The 17,037-nt window shown below is 35.3% G+C and overlaps 1 protein-coding gene across 4 annotated transcripts in view; it reads right to left on the bottom strand.

The window, feature by feature from the left end:
• LOC125263538 (protein NLRC5-like) overlaps window positions 1-17,037 on the bottom strand; it is a 45,823-nt gene that overhangs the window by 7,855 nt on the left and 20,931 nt on the right. For 3 of the 4 annotated variants that reach the window (XR_007183840.1, XM_048182550.1, XM_048182552.1), the window contains exons 12-27: window positions 14,776-14,949; window positions 14,392-14,565; window positions 14,072-14,242; window positions 12,630-12,803; window positions 9,447-9,617; window positions 8,689-8,859; window positions 5,050-5,223; window positions 4,693-4,863; window positions 4,375-4,545; window positions 3,958-4,131; window positions 3,618-3,788; window positions 3,344-3,514; window positions 1,161-1,334; window positions 846-1,016; window positions 530-700; window positions 133-306 (exon numbers count right to left, since the gene is read on the bottom strand). Coding sequence is in view for 3 of the 4 variants with exons in the window: in XM_048182550.1 (XP_048038507.1) it covers window positions 133-306; window positions 530-700; window positions 846-1,016; window positions 1,161-1,334; window positions 3,344-3,514; window positions 3,618-3,788; window positions 3,958-4,131; window positions 4,375-4,545; window positions 4,693-4,863; window positions 5,050-5,223; window positions 8,689-8,859; window positions 9,447-9,617; window positions 12,630-12,803; window positions 14,072-14,242; window positions 14,392-14,565; window positions 14,776-14,949 (2,757 nt within the window). In the remaining variant the exon portion in view is untranslated. The remainder of the gene's footprint in view (window positions 1-132; window positions 307-529; window positions 701-845; window positions 1,017-1,160; window positions 1,335-3,343; window positions 3,515-3,617; window positions 3,789-3,957; window positions 4,132-4,374; window positions 4,546-4,692; window positions 4,864-5,049; window positions 5,224-8,688; window positions 8,860-9,446; window positions 9,618-12,629; window positions 12,804-14,071; window positions 14,243-14,391; window positions 14,566-14,775; window positions 14,950-17,037) is intronic. The other variant, XM_048182551.1, reaches the window with a different exon arrangement.

Below are 17,037 nucleotides of genomic sequence, written 5' to 3'. Positions count from 1 at the left end.
ACCTGATTCAAGTTATCAGCTTATTAGTAGAGACTCCAAGACCTGAAATGGGTGTGCCAGGCAAAGGAGACATGCAAAATGTGCAGTGTTGGAGTGTTGTTATTTATTTTGTATTATTTCATCATGTCCCACCTCAGTGTCTTCAGTTGACAGTTTGGATACTGTAGTACATCATTAAGCTCCTTCACTCCTGATTGTCCAGGATCATTTCCTGTGAGATCCAGCTCTATCAGGTGTGAAGGGTTTGATCTCAGAGCTGAAGCCAGAGCTCTATAACCTTCTTCAGTAATACTGCAGTTTGGAAGTCTACAGAAAAGAAGTTTGAAATAACCAAATCAATTATAAAATTAATATCAGTGAATGTGTATTGTAAAACCTCAAATACCCTTCATTTATTCTCTCTTCTGGTCAGAGAAGGTCTGGTAATAGAAGCATGCATTTTCATTTTCCTCAGTTTACTACAGTCATTTTAACTTTGAAGAAAAGAAAACAATATTATTAAAACCAAACAATGGTTCATTAAACTCACCTGAGTTTCTCCAGTGTGCAGTTTGTATTTTCTAATCCATTCTGGAGTTTCTTCACTCCTGAATCCTGCAGATTATTGTTGCCCATGTCAAGCTCTTTCAGACTGGGGTTTGATCTCAGGACTGTAGCGAGAACTGAACAGCTTTTCTCTGTTAGATTACAATTACGCAGCCTAAAATGATAAACATGAGAGAGAATTTACAAACACAAAGTTCTCGATGCCAATATTAAGTGATTACTGAGGATTAATATGTTTTGGTCACTTTAATTATTTAAGATACTTTAAATGTCCAATACAAAATTAACAAAATACTGACGTCAGTGTGTTGGGATTACAGTGTTTATCCTGTAGTAGAACGGCGAGCTGATTCACTCCTGTGTCTCCTACTTCACGTTCACTGAGATTCAGCTCCCTCAGTAGTATCGGGTTTTTACCTACAATTCCTCTCACATACTGACAGGCTTGATATGCATCAGGACCCAACAACCTGGAGAGATAAGTACTTTGACATTACCTGCCATTTAATTTCAAAAGCTTGTCAAAGAGTTTTTGGCAGGTTAATAATATTTCAGCTAAAACTGTTTTAAAACTATTGCACTTTTAAAACTATTACACTCTTAAGAAAACTTACCTTAGTGTCTTCAGTTGACAGTTTGGATCCTGTAGTAAATCAATGAGCTGCTTCACCCCTGATTGTCCAGGATCATTTCCTGTGAGATCTAGCTCTATCAGGTGTGAAGGGTTTGATCTCAGAGCTGAAGCCAGAGCCATATACCCTTCTTCAGTAATGTTGCAGTTTGAAATTCTACAGAAAACAGGTTTGAAATAATGAAATACCTAGTAAAATTTGTATTAGAGAATGTGTTTTATATCATAAAATCTCAAATACACTTCATTTATTTCATCTTCTGATCAGAGAAGGACTAGCCTGGTGACAGAAGCAAGCACAGTAAATTCCCCAGTGTTAAATTAACACTGCTTTGTGTTCAAATGGGAATGACTAGTGCAGTGGTTCCCAAACGTGTCCTGGAGGACCCCTAGCCCTGCACATTTTTTATGTCTCCCTATTTCTGACACTCCCATTTCAGGTCTTTCTGTCTCTACTAATGAGCACATGAGTTGAATCAGGTGTGATAGATAAGGGAGACATACAAAATGATATTAATTAAAAGTAACACTGAAGCAGTGTTAAAGTTAATTAGATACTTGTGGTTAATTAAGTGATGAATTGCTTGATTATTGAAGACACCTGATGATAACGAGCAGAATCACTGAAGGAAAGAGAAACACAAGAACTACAACTGACATCCAGCCACAGCCTTAGATGAAATAAACTGAAAATACATTACATTTCTCTTATTACAATCAGGCTGATTTTCTTTCTGTCATTTGTCTACAGTTCTTTTTGTGAATTAACAGGTTTAGATGTTAAAGTTTATCGAAAATGTTTGATTGCCATCATGGTGATCAGTGTTTCCTTTAGTTGGTCAACTTGGGCAAGTTTGTGGTCTTTGTAACAGTGTTTATGTAAACATAAATTGTTACTAGGGAGATCATAAACAAGAGCAATCAGATAATATGGTTTATACCATCAAAAAGAAAACTGTCTAGTTTCATAATTGACTGAAATCTGTTATTTATTGTTAAGTTACTTGCACCAACAGAACCTTCAAGTTACAGAGCAGAAATAGTGAATTTTTAAACACATTGTGGGGAAAAAAGATTAGACACACCCACAGACATCAAGAATCAGAATATGTTTCTCATCAATGGTGACATATTTCATGCAGCAATGCATGTTGGGAGTCATGAGTTTTATACTATGGTGGCCAACATGCATCGAAGCATGAAGTATGTCACCATTATTGAGATCCAGATGCTGATTCTTGATGTCAGTATTGTCTTAAATAAAAAAAGACAAAAAGAAATACAAATTGAAAACAAAAAATGTAAGAAATGGTGTAACATTCAGACACAGACATCAAGAATCAGCATATGTTTCTCATCAATGCTGTGAGCCATCATAGTATAAAACTCATGACTACCAGCATAAAGCATGTCACCATTGATGAGAAACATGCTGGTTCTTGATGTCTGTGGGTGTGTCTAATTTTGTTTCCCCACAATGTGTTTAAAAATCAAAATTTCTGATCTTTGGCATCAAGGAACTGTTGGGTAAATAACTTAATAATAAACAAACACTTTCAGACAGTGATGGGACTAGACAATCAGTTTTCTGATTTGCTCTTTCAGTTTGCTCTTGTTTATGGTCTGCTTCATAACAAATTATTTCCATAAACACTGTTACAAAAACCACAAACTGACTAAATAGTCAAGAGTCAAACTACCCAACTAAATGAAACACTGATCACCAAAATGGTGACCAAACAATTCCAATAAAACATCATCATCTAAACCTGTTAATTCTCAAAATGAACTGTAGATGAATGACAGAAATAAAGTCTGTTTGTAATAAGAGAGATTAAATGTATTTTCAGTTGATTTCATCTAAGGCTGTGGCTGGATGTAAACTGTAGTTCTTGTGTTTCTCTTTCCTTCAATGATTCTGCCTGTTATCATCAGGTGTCTTCAATAATCAAGCAATCATCACTTAATTAATCACTTAAGTATCTAATTAACTCTTAACATTGCTTCAGTGTTACTTTTAACACCCTGCTGGTGGTTCCTATATGAACAAAGAGCGGTGTTAATTTAACACTAGGGAATTTACTGTGTGTCTTTTCATTTTCCTTAGTTTACTATATTAATTTTAACTTTTAAACAACAGAGAACAATATTATTAAAACCACTCACTTAAGTTTTTCTAGTGTGCAGTTAGTATTTTGTAAGCCATTTTGGAGTTTCTTCACTCCTGAATTCTGCAGATTATTGTTGCTCATGTCAAGCTCTTTCAGACTGGAATTTGATCTCAGGACTGTAGCGAGAGCTGAACAGCTTTCCTCTGTTAGGCCACAATCACGCAGCCTAAAATGATAAATAGGAGGAGAATTTACAAACACAAATTACTTGATGCCACTATTAAGTGATTCATGAGAACTATATAAATAGCAATAAAAACTAAACTCACATCAGTATGTTGAGTTGACAGTGTTTATCCTGCAGTAGAGCTACGACCTGATTCACTCCTGTGTCTCCTAGATCACATCCACTCAGATTCAGCTCTCTCAGGAGTAACGGATTTTTACTAACTATTTTTCTCACATATTGAAAGGCTTCATCTGCAGCAGGACTCAAAACCCTGGAGAAACAGGAAATACATTGATATATTTTATTTTCACAAGCTTGTGAAAGGCCTTTTGATCAGTTTAAAGCTTTTGTAAAAGTCTTTTTTTTTTTGACAGTTTAATTCTCTTTAATCTAAAACAGGTTTAAGATTATTGAACATTATTTAATTTAAAAACACTCACCTCAGTGTCTTCAGTTGACAGTTTGGATCCTGTAGTAAATCATTGAGTTCCTTCACTCCTGATTGTCCAGGATCATTTCCTATGAGATCTAGCTCTATCAGGTGTGAAGGGTTTGATCTCAGAGCTGAAGCCAGAGCTTTATAACCTTCTTCAGTAATACTGCAATTTGAAAGTCTACAGAAAAGAGGTTTAAAATAACAAAATCTATTATAAAATTAATTAGTGAACATGTTTTATATCATAAAACCTCAAATACACTTAATTTATTCTCTATTCTGGTCAAAGAAGGCCTGGTCTGGTGACAGAAGTGTGTCTTGTCATTTTCCTTTTTTTTTCTTTTTTTTTTTAACAGTCATTTTAACTTTAAACAAAAGACAACAATATTATTAAAACCAAACAATGGTTCATTAAACTAACATGAGTTTCTCCAGTGAGCAGTTTGTATTTTCTAATCCATCCTGGAGTCTCTTCACTCCTGAATCCTGCAGATTATTGTTGCTGATGTCAAGCTCTTTCAGACTGGGGGTTGATCTCAGGACTGTAGCAAGAGCCAAACAGCTTTCCTCTGTTAGCTCACAATTACTCAGCCTAAAATGATTAACATGAGAGGGAGGATTTGCAAACACAAAGTACTTGATGCCAATATTCAGTGATGACTAAAGATTATTGTGTTTTGGTCACTTCAGTTATTTAAGATACTTTAGATGTCCGGTAAATAATGAACAAAATACTCACATCAGTCTGTTGAGTTTACAGTGTTTATCCAGCAGTAGAACAGCAAGTTTATTAAGATTTGAATCTCCTAATTTATGTTCACTCAAATTCAGCTCTCTGAGGAGTAACAGGTTTTTACCCACAATTCCTCTTACATACTGACAGGCTTCATCTGCATCAGGACTCAAAAACCTGGAGACAGAAAAAGTATATGGACATTCTCTGCCATATAATGACTTTTTTCACAAGCTTGTCAAATACTTTTTGGAGTTTAATACTATTTCAGCTAAAACTGTTTCAAAACTATTGCACTTTAATTAATAATAAAAAAAAACTGGTTTAAGATTATTGAACATTATTTAATTTAAAAACACTCACCTCAGTGTCTTCAGTTGACAGTTTGGATCCTGTAGTAAATCATTGAGCTGCTTCACCCCTGATTGTCCAGGATCATTTCCTTTGAGATCCAGCTCTATCAGGTGTGAAGGGTTTGATCTCAGAGCTGAAGCCAGAGCTTTATAACCTTCTTCAGTGATACTGCAGTCTGAAAGTCTACAAAGAATAAAAATAAGAATTCAAACTAACATTGTGGTTCAACTTCACCCTAGTCAAAAAAAGTATACTTTATTGTATTTTAAATATATTCCCTTTTTCTATAGTACACTGCAAATATACTAACAAAAAATGTACTATCATTAAATATATAAAAAGTATATTAGTATCATATTTTCACAATGCAACTTTTAACACACTTTAAAATAATTGTACTTTAGTATATTTTCTAAAAAAAAGTGTAAGTTCAGTTTATTTTTTAAAAGTGTATTTATTTGCACTTTATAAAAATATATTTGAGGTATATTTTAACAGTGTGCTGAAAATGATCATTGTAACAATACACTGAAAGTATATTTAAAAAATACATTATTTAATATCCTGAAGTTGTAGTATATCTAATGTTAAATTTGAGTAGATTTTTTTAAGTTTACTTCTTCATCCTTGGAGTTCATTATATTACTTGTGCTATTTATTTCAGTATGAATGCATTACAAGCCCATTTAGTATATGCAGTGTAGCCTATACAATTTCCAAATATGTGTAAATGTTTATTAAGTTTACACTGGCAGAATCATTTTACAATCGTACACACAAATCTATATTAAACAACGCACCAGCAGCACAAGTAATGCGAAAAAATATGTCGAGTGGTTAAACTTATCGGAATTCAAATGTCTCTTCAACTTGGTCTGTGACCAATCAGATTTTGTTGCTCACTGCCTTCAGCCAATCAGAGCTGCTGACGTAACGGTCGTTGTCTGAATCCCCTCGCTCAGTCACTCAGGTGAAGTATAATGTCGCAATGTATAATTTATTTAATAAAACACTGAAAACACAATACATCGCTCAGTCTTGGGGATTCTGACCAGTTCAATCAAGTGACATCGCAGCCGACATGGCGACGACAACCGGCTAATCTAATGGCCTACGCAATCCTGAAAGAACCGGAGAAAAGTGCTGCTATTGGAAGGTGAGTTGTAGTACTTTGGTAAAGTTGGTTTTATATTCGCACATTCGGACATCCGTATTCAATAGCCTTGTTAATCACACTACATTGGACATTCAATGGACATTCACAAGTAAATATGCCATTAAAACAATACTTGCCTATTTTGATCGACTGTGAAAAATGTTGTAAGTTGACAATCGTTGGTTGTCAATATCATGTCGCTGCTTAAAATTCGCAAACATTAATTTATTGCACATTTATTTATCAGAAATCCGAATGTGCGAATATAAAACCAACTTTACCCAAGTAGTTGTAGTCTACCAGTTAACAAACTTTATTTTATTTTCTTTAACAAACGGAGAGCGATATTTCGGCTTGATATCTCCTTTTTGAGTTTTTGTGTGATGGTTTATGGCACATGTTTGTATGCAGCACCAAAACATTCATATGATTGGTCAAATCGGCCCGTATTCTGTACGATATTAATTCATAAAGTGTTTTATGCTTGACTATGTACCGAAAACAATATTGACATGCCATTCTGATACAATTCCCTGCTGCTAATCCTCATTTACTGTTCAAAAATAGTATTGGTTCAATGTAGGATTTAGACAGACTATTGTAAACGTGAATAAAGAGTTGAACATGCTGTCTTATATCTTTGCTATATTCTGTCAACAGATGCTGTTCTTCACGAGTCTCTGCGGTCATCATTGTGCCATCAGACACAATGAGAAGCTCATCAGAAAATGGAATATAATGTGTAATTTGTATTTGTGTATAGAGGGTCACCATGGTCCAATTTTTTTTTTCTTTAATGAAAAACATGGTAAGTTTTGCTGAATCTAAGTTTAAATAAAAACTATTGGATTTGTCAATGAAATATGTCTCGTCATTAGTGATGTTGTTACATTTTATTTATTTTAATGGCCTTGAAAACAAATGCATTCAACTTTGGGAAAATGTGTTCAACTGTATATAAATAGTAGCACAACTGTATTGTGTGAGATTATGTAATTCAAAGTACAGTAGTCAACATTTGAAGTGGATCAAAAAAGTTAGGACAACTTTGATTAAAGGTTTTGATCCGCTTCAAATGTTGACTATATTATACAAAGTATAAGTAATAACAAAGTGTATTGTTATTGACTGCAAAGTGTGTAATGTTTAATATTTGGAATAAGCCAAAGGTACTGAGCATACAGTATATACTATTACCTGCAAAATAATATATTCAGTGTATATTGCTTGTGTTTTCTGAAGACACTTCAATTATTTTGCAATGTACTTAAATCACAAATAAAGTGTACTTATAACACAAAGTATACTCATAACAGAAATAAACTATACTTATAACACAAATAAAAGCAGAAATAGAAATAAACAGAATAAACAGAAATAAAGTATACTTATAATACAACGTATATTATAACAAAAAATATACTTTTAACACAAATAAAGCATACTTATAACACAAATTAAGTACACTTTAATATCACTAATCAAGCATGTAATTAGTCCCTACACAGACATACACTTAAAGTGTACTAAGTATACTTGAAGTTGTTCCAATTTAGCACACATAAGTATACTAAATATACTTAAAGTTGTATTTTAATACTACTTAATTTTAACTTAAATATACTTAGTACAAAATTAGTTGTTTCAAAATAGCACACTTTAAATGAACTAATCATTAACACACTTGAAATATACTAATAATTAGTCTTGCTGCAAGTATACGTAGTATACTTTTTTTTCACAAGGCCATTCATTACTGCACAAAATATTATGCTATCACACTACTGAATACTATAAAGAAGTTCAAGGCAATAGAACAGAATGGCGTTAAAGAAAAGAGAATTTTTAAAATTCGGTTTGGCTTGATATTTATATAGCCTGAAAAGGCCTACTGTTAACTTTTGTTGTGGAGTGCATAATGGAAAGTAAAATACGGCAGTTTTGTTCATAATTTATGTTTTTATTTTATAAAACATTATAAACAAAGCAATTATTTCTGGTAATTTACATTATTTCTGAATGTAAAATGTGTTGTATACAAGACTTATCTTTTTTCCTCTCATGAGTAGCATATTTTTAACCATGCAGCAAACATTTTAAAATATCTTGAAAATACACTTTAATTTAAAAACCATTGATAGTTTTTCCTTTCGTTTAATAGGTTTACATTTGGACAGAATCTTGTTATAAAAGATTATTGTATTGGCTAAAACGGCAAGACTTGCATTGTTTTTGAATAGAGAAAATGTACATATTATTATTATCATTATAAAGTAGGCAAAAAAAGGTTAAACGTTATTAACCAGTGTTTCAGAACGTTAATAATACAGAAAGAATGCAGGAACAGAAACATTAAAATATTGATTCTGCTGGAGTGAACCGACTGATTTTTTGTTGTTGTTTTTAAGCCCTCACATTAATACTAAATATCAATATTAATATAAATATATAAGACTCTAAATCACTACAAAACAACAGTTCATTCAATTCACCTGAGTTTCTCCAGTGTGCAGTTTGTATTTTCTAAGCCGTTCTGGAGTTTTTTCACTCCTGAATCCAGCAGATTATTGTTGCTCATGTCAAGCTCTTTCAGACTGGAGTTTGATCTCAGGACTGTAGCAAGAGCTGAACAGCTTTCCTCTGTTAGACCACAATTACAAAGTCTAAAATGATGAACATGAGAGAGGGAAATTATAAGCACAATGACTTGGATGCAAATATTAAAGTACTTGCACCACAAGACCTTTGTTCATCTTCGAAACACAAATTAAGATAATTAAATCCAAGAGGTTTTTATCCCCAATAGAAAGCAACGTAATTACCGCCATTCAAAGTCCAGGAAAGTACTAAAGACATTATTAAAATAGTGAACATGACTACAGTGGTTCAACCTTAATGTTATGAAGTGACAAGAATACTTTTTGTGTGCAAAAACAAAACAAAAATAACAACTTTATTCAACAAATTCTCCTCTACACTGTCAAACATGTGAACAGCCTCAGCCAATACTAAGCTGGCATTCAGACATAACACAGAAGCACTGAACTGTGTTCGCTGCATCAACGGCATTCGAGTCTGTGAGGGTAGAGAATATTTTTTTTAATAAAGTCATTATTTTTGTTTTGAGTACTTAATGACAGAAATTTCATTTTTGGGTGAACTAACCCTTTAAGTTGGTTACAGAGGATTAATGTGTTTAGGTTACTTAAGCTACTTTAAATGTATAACAAGAAATAAACAAAATACTTACATCAGTGTGTTAAGTTTACAGTGTTTATCCTGCAGTAGAGCAGCCATCCGATTCAATTGTGTGTCTCCTAGTTCATGTTCACTCAGATTCAGCTCTCTGAGAAGTAGTGAGTTTTTACCCACAATTTCTCTCACATACTGATAGGCTTCATCAGCAGCAGGACCCAAAAACCTAGAGAAAAAGGAAATTGAAACCGAATTCTGGAAATGTTGGGACATTTTTTAAATTAGCTTAAAATGAAAAATAAAAGACTTTCAAATCACATGAGCCAATATATTATTCACAACAGAACATAGATAACATAAATGTTTAAATTGAGAAATTTTAAAATTTTTTGCACAAAATGAGCTAATTTCAAATTTGATGACTGCTCCAGGTCTCAAAATGTTGGGAAAGGGGCATGTTTACTATGGTGTAGCATCTCCTCTTCTTTTCAAAACAGTGTTAAGATGTCTGGGCATTGAGGTTATGAATTCCTGGAGTTTTGATGTTAAAATTTGGCCCCATTCTTGCCTGATGTAGGTTTCCAGCTGCTGAAGAGTTTGTGGTCGTTTTTGACGTATTTCTATAGGTGAAAGATCTGGACTGCAGGCAGGCCAATTCAGCACCCAGACTCTTCTACGACAAAGCCATGTTGTTGTAATAGCTGCAGTATCTGGTTTTGCATTGTCCTGCTGAAATACACAAGGCCTTCCCTGAAATAGACGTCATCTGGAGGAGAGCATATGTTGCTCTAAAACCTTTATATACCTTTCAGCATTCATAGTGCCTTCCAAAACATGCAAGCTGCCCATAACATATGGACTTAGGCACCCCCATACCATCAGAGATGCTGGCTTTTGAACTTAACGCTGATAACACTCTGGAAGGTCTCCCTCCTCTTTAGCCCAGAGGACATGGCTTCCGTGATTTCCAACAAGAATGTCAAATTTGTACTCGTATGACCATAGAACACTTTTCCACTTTGAAACAGTTCATTTAAAAATGAGCCTTGGCACTTCTGGACCATTTTCACATATGGCTTCCTTTTTGCAAGATAGAGCTTTAGTTGGCATCAGCAGAGGGCATGGTGGATTGTGTTTACCGACATAGTTTCTGGAAGTATTCCTGGGCCCATTTAGTAATGTCATTGACACAATCATGCTGATGAGAGATGCAGTGTCGTCTGAGGGCCCGAAGAGAGCAGGGATCCACTAAAGGTCTTTGGCCTTGTCCCTTACGCACAGAGATTTTTCTAGTTTCTCTTAATCTTTTGATGATGTTATGCACTGTAATTGATGAGATTTGCAAAGCCTTTGCAATTTGACGTTGAAGAACACTGAATATTGTTCATAGTTCTGAGAGACTCTGCCTCTCTAAGACATCCCTTTTATAGCTAATCATGTTACAGACCTGATATCAACTTAATTAGTTGCTAGATGTTCTCCCAGCTGAATATTTTCAAAATGTCTTGCTTTTTCAGCCATTTGTTGCCCCCATGCCAACTTTTTTGAGACCTGTAGCAGGCATCATATTTGAAATGAGCTCATTTAGTGGATAAAAGTCTAAAATTTCTCTGTTTAAATATTTGTTATCTTATCTATGTTCTATTGTGAATAAAATATTGGCTCATGTGATTTAAAAGTCTTTTAGTTTTAATTTTATTCAAATTTAAAAACATCCCAACATATCCGGAATTCAGGTTGTACACTCTAAAAAATGCTGGGTTAAAAACATCCCAATTTAGGTTATTTGGCAACCCAGCGCTGGGTAAATATGAACAGAACACATGCTGAGTTATTTTTACCCAGTTTGCTGGGTTTTATACATTAATCTATTTGCTGGGTTGTTTTTTTAATCAGTGCTGGGACATTCAATTTGATATTGGTTTTGAATTTTAAATAATAAAACTACACTCTAAAATCTCTACAGATATAGGATAAGCCCCGGCTGCACTTCGGTCGGCGGAGCCGCTGGTTCCGCCATCTCCCGCCGGTCCTTCAGCGCCGCCTGGGCTCAACGGCTCGAAGGCTTCGGCCCCTGACCCGCCATGGCTGCCTTCGGCCCCTGACCCGCCATGGCTGCCTTCGGCTCCTGACCCGCCATGGCTGCCTTCGGCTCCTGACCCGCCATGGCTACCTTCGGCTCCTGACCCGCCATGGCTGCCTTCGGCTCCTGACCCGCCATGGTTCTTGGACCTGCCCTGGAGACCTCCTCTCCAGTTTGCTCCTCCCCCTGCACCGGCTTGAGGTCTCCAGGGCGCCCACCCCCCTCCCGGTTGTTCCATCTACGGCGCGAGGACGCGCCTACCGGGAGGGGGAGATACTGTTACAGATCCCTTGTTCCCCTGGACTCCATTTCCCATGATCCTCCTGTTTATCACCTGCACTCACTTCCCTCGTCATCTCCCCATCATCACAGATCACCTGCACCTGGACTCCATTATTAGCACTCCCTTTATATTGCACTCACTCCTTTCACTCCTGGTCCGTTCTGAATGTTGTATAGTGTGTATGTTTGGTGCTCCTTGCCTTTTGTTTATTAAATATACTTGCTTGATTGTGGAAATCCATATCTGCCTCATCTCTACACCAGCATACTGTAACAGTCATGTAAACAAAAAAGATAAAATGTGAGACTACGACCGTTTTCCTCTTTATATAGTAATAATTTAATAGGAATACAATGTAATACAAACCTTAATTTCATTCAGGAATTTCTCCTCAGGAAGTTTTCTCTCAGAACAGAAAACAAAATGACCATTAAGTTCCAGTTTTAACCGGTTTCACACAGACTACACAGCATTAGGTTACATCTACTACCCAGCGCTGGGTTGGAGTGAGAGGGCACCCCAAACTACCCAGCACCTGGGTAAAAATATGAAAAATAACCCAATAAAATTACCCAGCAGGCTGAACCCAGCATTTGGGTTAAAAAAAAAATAACCCAGCATTTTCAGAGTGACCCAGCACATGGTTAAAATTATAAAAATAACCCATTAAAATTATCCAGCAGACTGAACCCAGCATTTGGGTTAAAAAATAACCCAGCATTTTTTAGTGTACATTAACATTACCTGATATATTTTATTTTCACAAGCTTGTGAATGGGTTGTTGATAAGTGCAAAGCGTTTATAAACATCTTTCACATTTTCAGCTAAAATTGGTTTAAGACTATTGAACATTATTTTAAAAAACACTCACCTCAGTGTCTTCAGTTGACAATTTGGATCATGTATTAAATCACTGAGCTCCTTCACTCCTGATTCTCCAGGATCATTTCCTTTGAGATCCAGCTCTATCAGGTGTGAAGGGTTTGATCTCAAAGCTGAAGCCAGAGCTTTATAACCTTCTTCAGTGATACTGCAGTCTGAAAGTCTACAAAGAATAAAAATAAGAATTCAAACTAACATTGTGGTTCAAATTCATTCATTACTGCACAAAATATTATACTATCACACTACTGAATACTTGAAGGGGTGTCTGCTGTGAGACTTCTATGTAAACATACCCACTCTGATGTGATTGGCTGACATATTTGCAATTGAAGTATTACATGTGGAATCCTTTTGAATAATTTTACCACATTTTTACTATTACAGTTGTCGAGATTAACAAACTCTAAAGAAATGCTTTCACCATAACTAACAATGCAAACATGATTTAAAAACTGTGAGAGATTAATAGTGTAGTGTAAGAGCATCACTATAACAGGAGTTTTGGAAAGATAAACTTGCGCTGCATGATCAACAGCTTCAGCCATTATAAAGAGAGTGCTCTTTGAAGTAAAAATACAAGAATTATTCAATATAAATTTAACTGTCATTACTGATTTAAAAATGAAATGCGTTATTTACAGTTTGCGGAGTCCTTGCTGACTCCAGAACAGTTGATTCCTGGTCTTTGAGCAAAAGTTTTTGTGCAAAGCCAGTATCGTATTGTGACTTGTTTTCAAAACAGTTGTTGGTAAAATGTAGAGTACAAACACGCAAGTCAGCACTCACGTGACTAGGACGTTCTTTAAAAATAAACTGTATCATTTTTTCTGTGACATCGGGATTATTTGGTAGCTTAGGCAAAAGTTTTGTTTTTCCACAGCCAGGAACAGCACAACATCTGCGTGGCATTGCAATCTTGGTATTATCACAATTCTATCGTAAACAACTCATCGACTGAACATCAGTGGCGGGGGCAATGATGCGATGATGTAAAAGTAGGTGTTGTTGTCTTGCTCCAGAGGCAGTCGTATGCAAATGATTGTGCCCTTGTGATGTCACATGCCACCTCTGTTCCAAACAAAGCTTTTTTTACAACTTGATTATATAAACAATCTTTTATTGATGATGAGGACGTTTTAAGTTATGGAACTTGCAGGATGTAATAATGATACAAAAACCTCTTCTATGCCAAAAGACCAATGAAAATTTGATTTCTTATGTCATGACCCCTTTAATTTTAGTACAGTTAACAAATATTCTTTAAGTTTTCATTTTTGTTAGAAAACCGGTAATCTTACATTTTCTTCTGCTTCTGGACAGTGGACAGATTCAACAATATATATCATTCCCATCATCAGCCAATGTTGCAATATTCATCTCACTGCTCATATTCTTTGTTCAGTGCAGCTGATGATGAAATGTACTCACTTCAGTATCTTCAGCTCACACACAGGATTCTTCAGTCCTTCACAGATCTCTTTGACTCCTGAGTCCAGCAGACGGCTGTTGTTTAGGTTAATCTCTTTCAGGATGGTTTTGGTGGAGAGAACAGTAGCTAGAACTGAAGAGCTTTTCTCTGTAAGCTCACAATTATTCATCCTAAACAATAACAGCATTATTTATTATTCACCATATATTCAACACACATCAGATCAACAGGCTTTCATATCTGCTCATACATATGACTTTATAATTATATAGTCATTTATAATGAAGAAACAGAACATTTATAACTTATGTTCACTGACTTAATTTTCTCCAGTTTGCTATGAGAGTCCTTCAAAAGAGCAGAGAGCTTCTCCCCATCCAGGCCTCCTAATTTATCTTCACTCAGATCCAGTTCTGTCAGTAGCAATGGACTTTTACCCAAAACTTTTGTGAGATACTCACACGCTTCCTGTGCAGCAGGGTTTTTCAGAAACCTAAAGGAAGTAGATAAGATAATTCATGTTTTTACATAATTTTTTTTGTCACATATTCAGTTGTGTGCCTGTTGAATTTCTCTGAATTGGAATTTCATTCCAGTTCATGTCATTCATATTCCACACTGGTCCATTTGACCCCTCTATCTATTTTCATACAGCTGATTTCACATCACTCATTCAGTTTTAAATATTTCAAGGTTTTATCACCTGATGGTCTTTAGTTTATAGTGTACATCCTGTAGTAAATCATTGAGCTCCTTCACTCCTGTTTGTCCAGGATAATTTCCTGTGAGATCCAGCTCTATCAGGTGTGAAGGGTTTGATCTCACAGCTGAAGCGAGAGCTTTATAACCTTCTTCAGTGATACAGCAGTCTGAAAGTCTGAAATAAGATGTCATTACAAGTACAAGTTCTATGCTGCTTAAAAAAAAAAAAAAAAAAAAAAAGCTGCACCACAGGACTTTGGCCTTTTGCCTTTTCACATTTCCGGGCTTCTCAGAAGCAAAAACCATCATAATTGGTTTTATAGTGGTGAACGGAAACTAAAACAAATGCAATTTTTGTGTTTTCATTTACCCCAAATAGCAAGAGGCAAAACAATCTATGACAGATTTTATATAATATTTCAAAAGAGTAAAAAAAATAGTAAGATACTGATTACATTGGTCAGAAGAGAGAAAGATGACAGCCAGTGTATCTCTAGCATTACCAGTGGTGTTTATATCAAGCAGTCAGCTAGATGACTAGATACAATTCTAAGCAACTATTGTTAAAACAAGATGCAAACACTCCAGGGACCTCAGTATGCACACAAGATGTATATAATCTGAGACATATCCATGCTAAAAATGAAAAATGTCAAATTGACATTTCCTGTAAAACCTGAAAGCTCAATTTATAAATCATCATTATTGGATTACTTTTGTGAATCAAGGTAAGGCAAGAAGACAGTTTAGATCTGACATACTTGCTTACATATTTGAATACTCACTCAATAACTATGGAAGCCCTAAACGGCCATGGATTATTATTTTTTCTATCTTGTTTTGTCATGATCACGACTTATTTTCCTGTGATCTCGAGATAACAAAAGTTGTTTTGTCATGATCATGACATAAAAGTTCTTTTTACAATGATTGATTCTGAAACACACTGTACCTGGATTCTACTGTTGCTATAGTAACAAACACAACTTTCATATGCATCTGATCGACGGATAAATCATGCGCTCTTGTATCTTGTGGATATTTCAGCTAAATGTTTAAATGTTTACTTCACTTAATAATAAAGTTTACAATAAATAAATACATATAGGCTAATCAATCACTGTTAAATAAATGTACGCTTAACATTTTGTTTGTGTAATTAACATGTTTAATAATCAACTGAGAATTCAACATCTCAAGTGCAGGCAGAGTGCTTTCAGAAAGATGCCAGATTATTCTATAATTCTAAAAACTTTTAGATTAAACCCACTTTATTTTCCTCAATCATTTGAAACAAAATTATATTACATAATGTGTTTGTTATTTTTATTCGTCATGTAGGATAGGCTGTGCTATCATGTGCATTAAATTGTCTTCCTCCTCATCCATTAAAAAGAGGTGCAATACTCCAGATTTCCAAATAACAAAACTTTAATCCAGTTGATATAGGCTAAAACAATCTTGGGATGCTGTTTGAGAAGCGTGTTTATGTGTATGTGTGTTGTTTCCTACAACGAAATGTAGAAAATACAATAGGTTACACACTATCACTGAATTAAATTACATGAATATACATTGAATGACAGTGAGGTAAACGAACACTGAAACTGCGATGATTAAAATAGTTTCTTAAAGATATAAGGTGCAAACAGAATACTATACAGTGACATCAAAATTAGTTTTAATTAGGGCTGGGCGATATATCGCATGCGATTCTCACGCGCATTTCGTCAGTAAAGCCGGTTCCCTGATTACCGCTAAATCGCCATCACCTGCTTTCAAATGGAGCTCCTTTTAATAGACAGAGCCGTAGTTCACGGACAAGCCACGCAAAATCGGGTTCATTATCGAAGTCGATTCATCTTCGATACTGAACGCGATTTTGCGTGGCTTAGCGGTAATCAGGGAACCGGCTTTACTGACGAAATGCGCGTGAGAATCGCATGCGATATATCGCCCAGCCCTAGTTTTAATAAGCAATAAGTTTAGTATCACACTGAACTATTGCAGTCATAAAACTGTGGGTGAGTCATGCAACTAGTCAGCAAAATAATTATAATCAGTCATTTAACAGTTAAGTTAATCGCTTAACGCACACAATACTGCACAAAATAAAGCGATCACGAAAACTCTCTCTGTCCGAAACCCGTACAATCTGAGCCAATATGAACTAATACAGTAAAGTGGACATTTACAGCACGTCATCAGTTATATTTGGTAATATACTGCCACCTGTTGGCACATTTGTGTAATTTAGAGCAGA

The sequence above is a fragment of the Megalobrama amblycephala genome, linkage group LG2 (genome assembly GCF_018812025.1).
Source record: "Megalobrama amblycephala isolate DHTTF-2021 linkage group LG2, ASM1881202v1, whole genome shotgun sequence".
Lineage (NCBI taxonomy): Eukaryota > Metazoa > Chordata > Actinopteri > Cypriniformes > Xenocyprididae > Megalobrama > Megalobrama amblycephala.
This window is presented reverse-complemented; position numbering and strand designations above follow the sequence as displayed.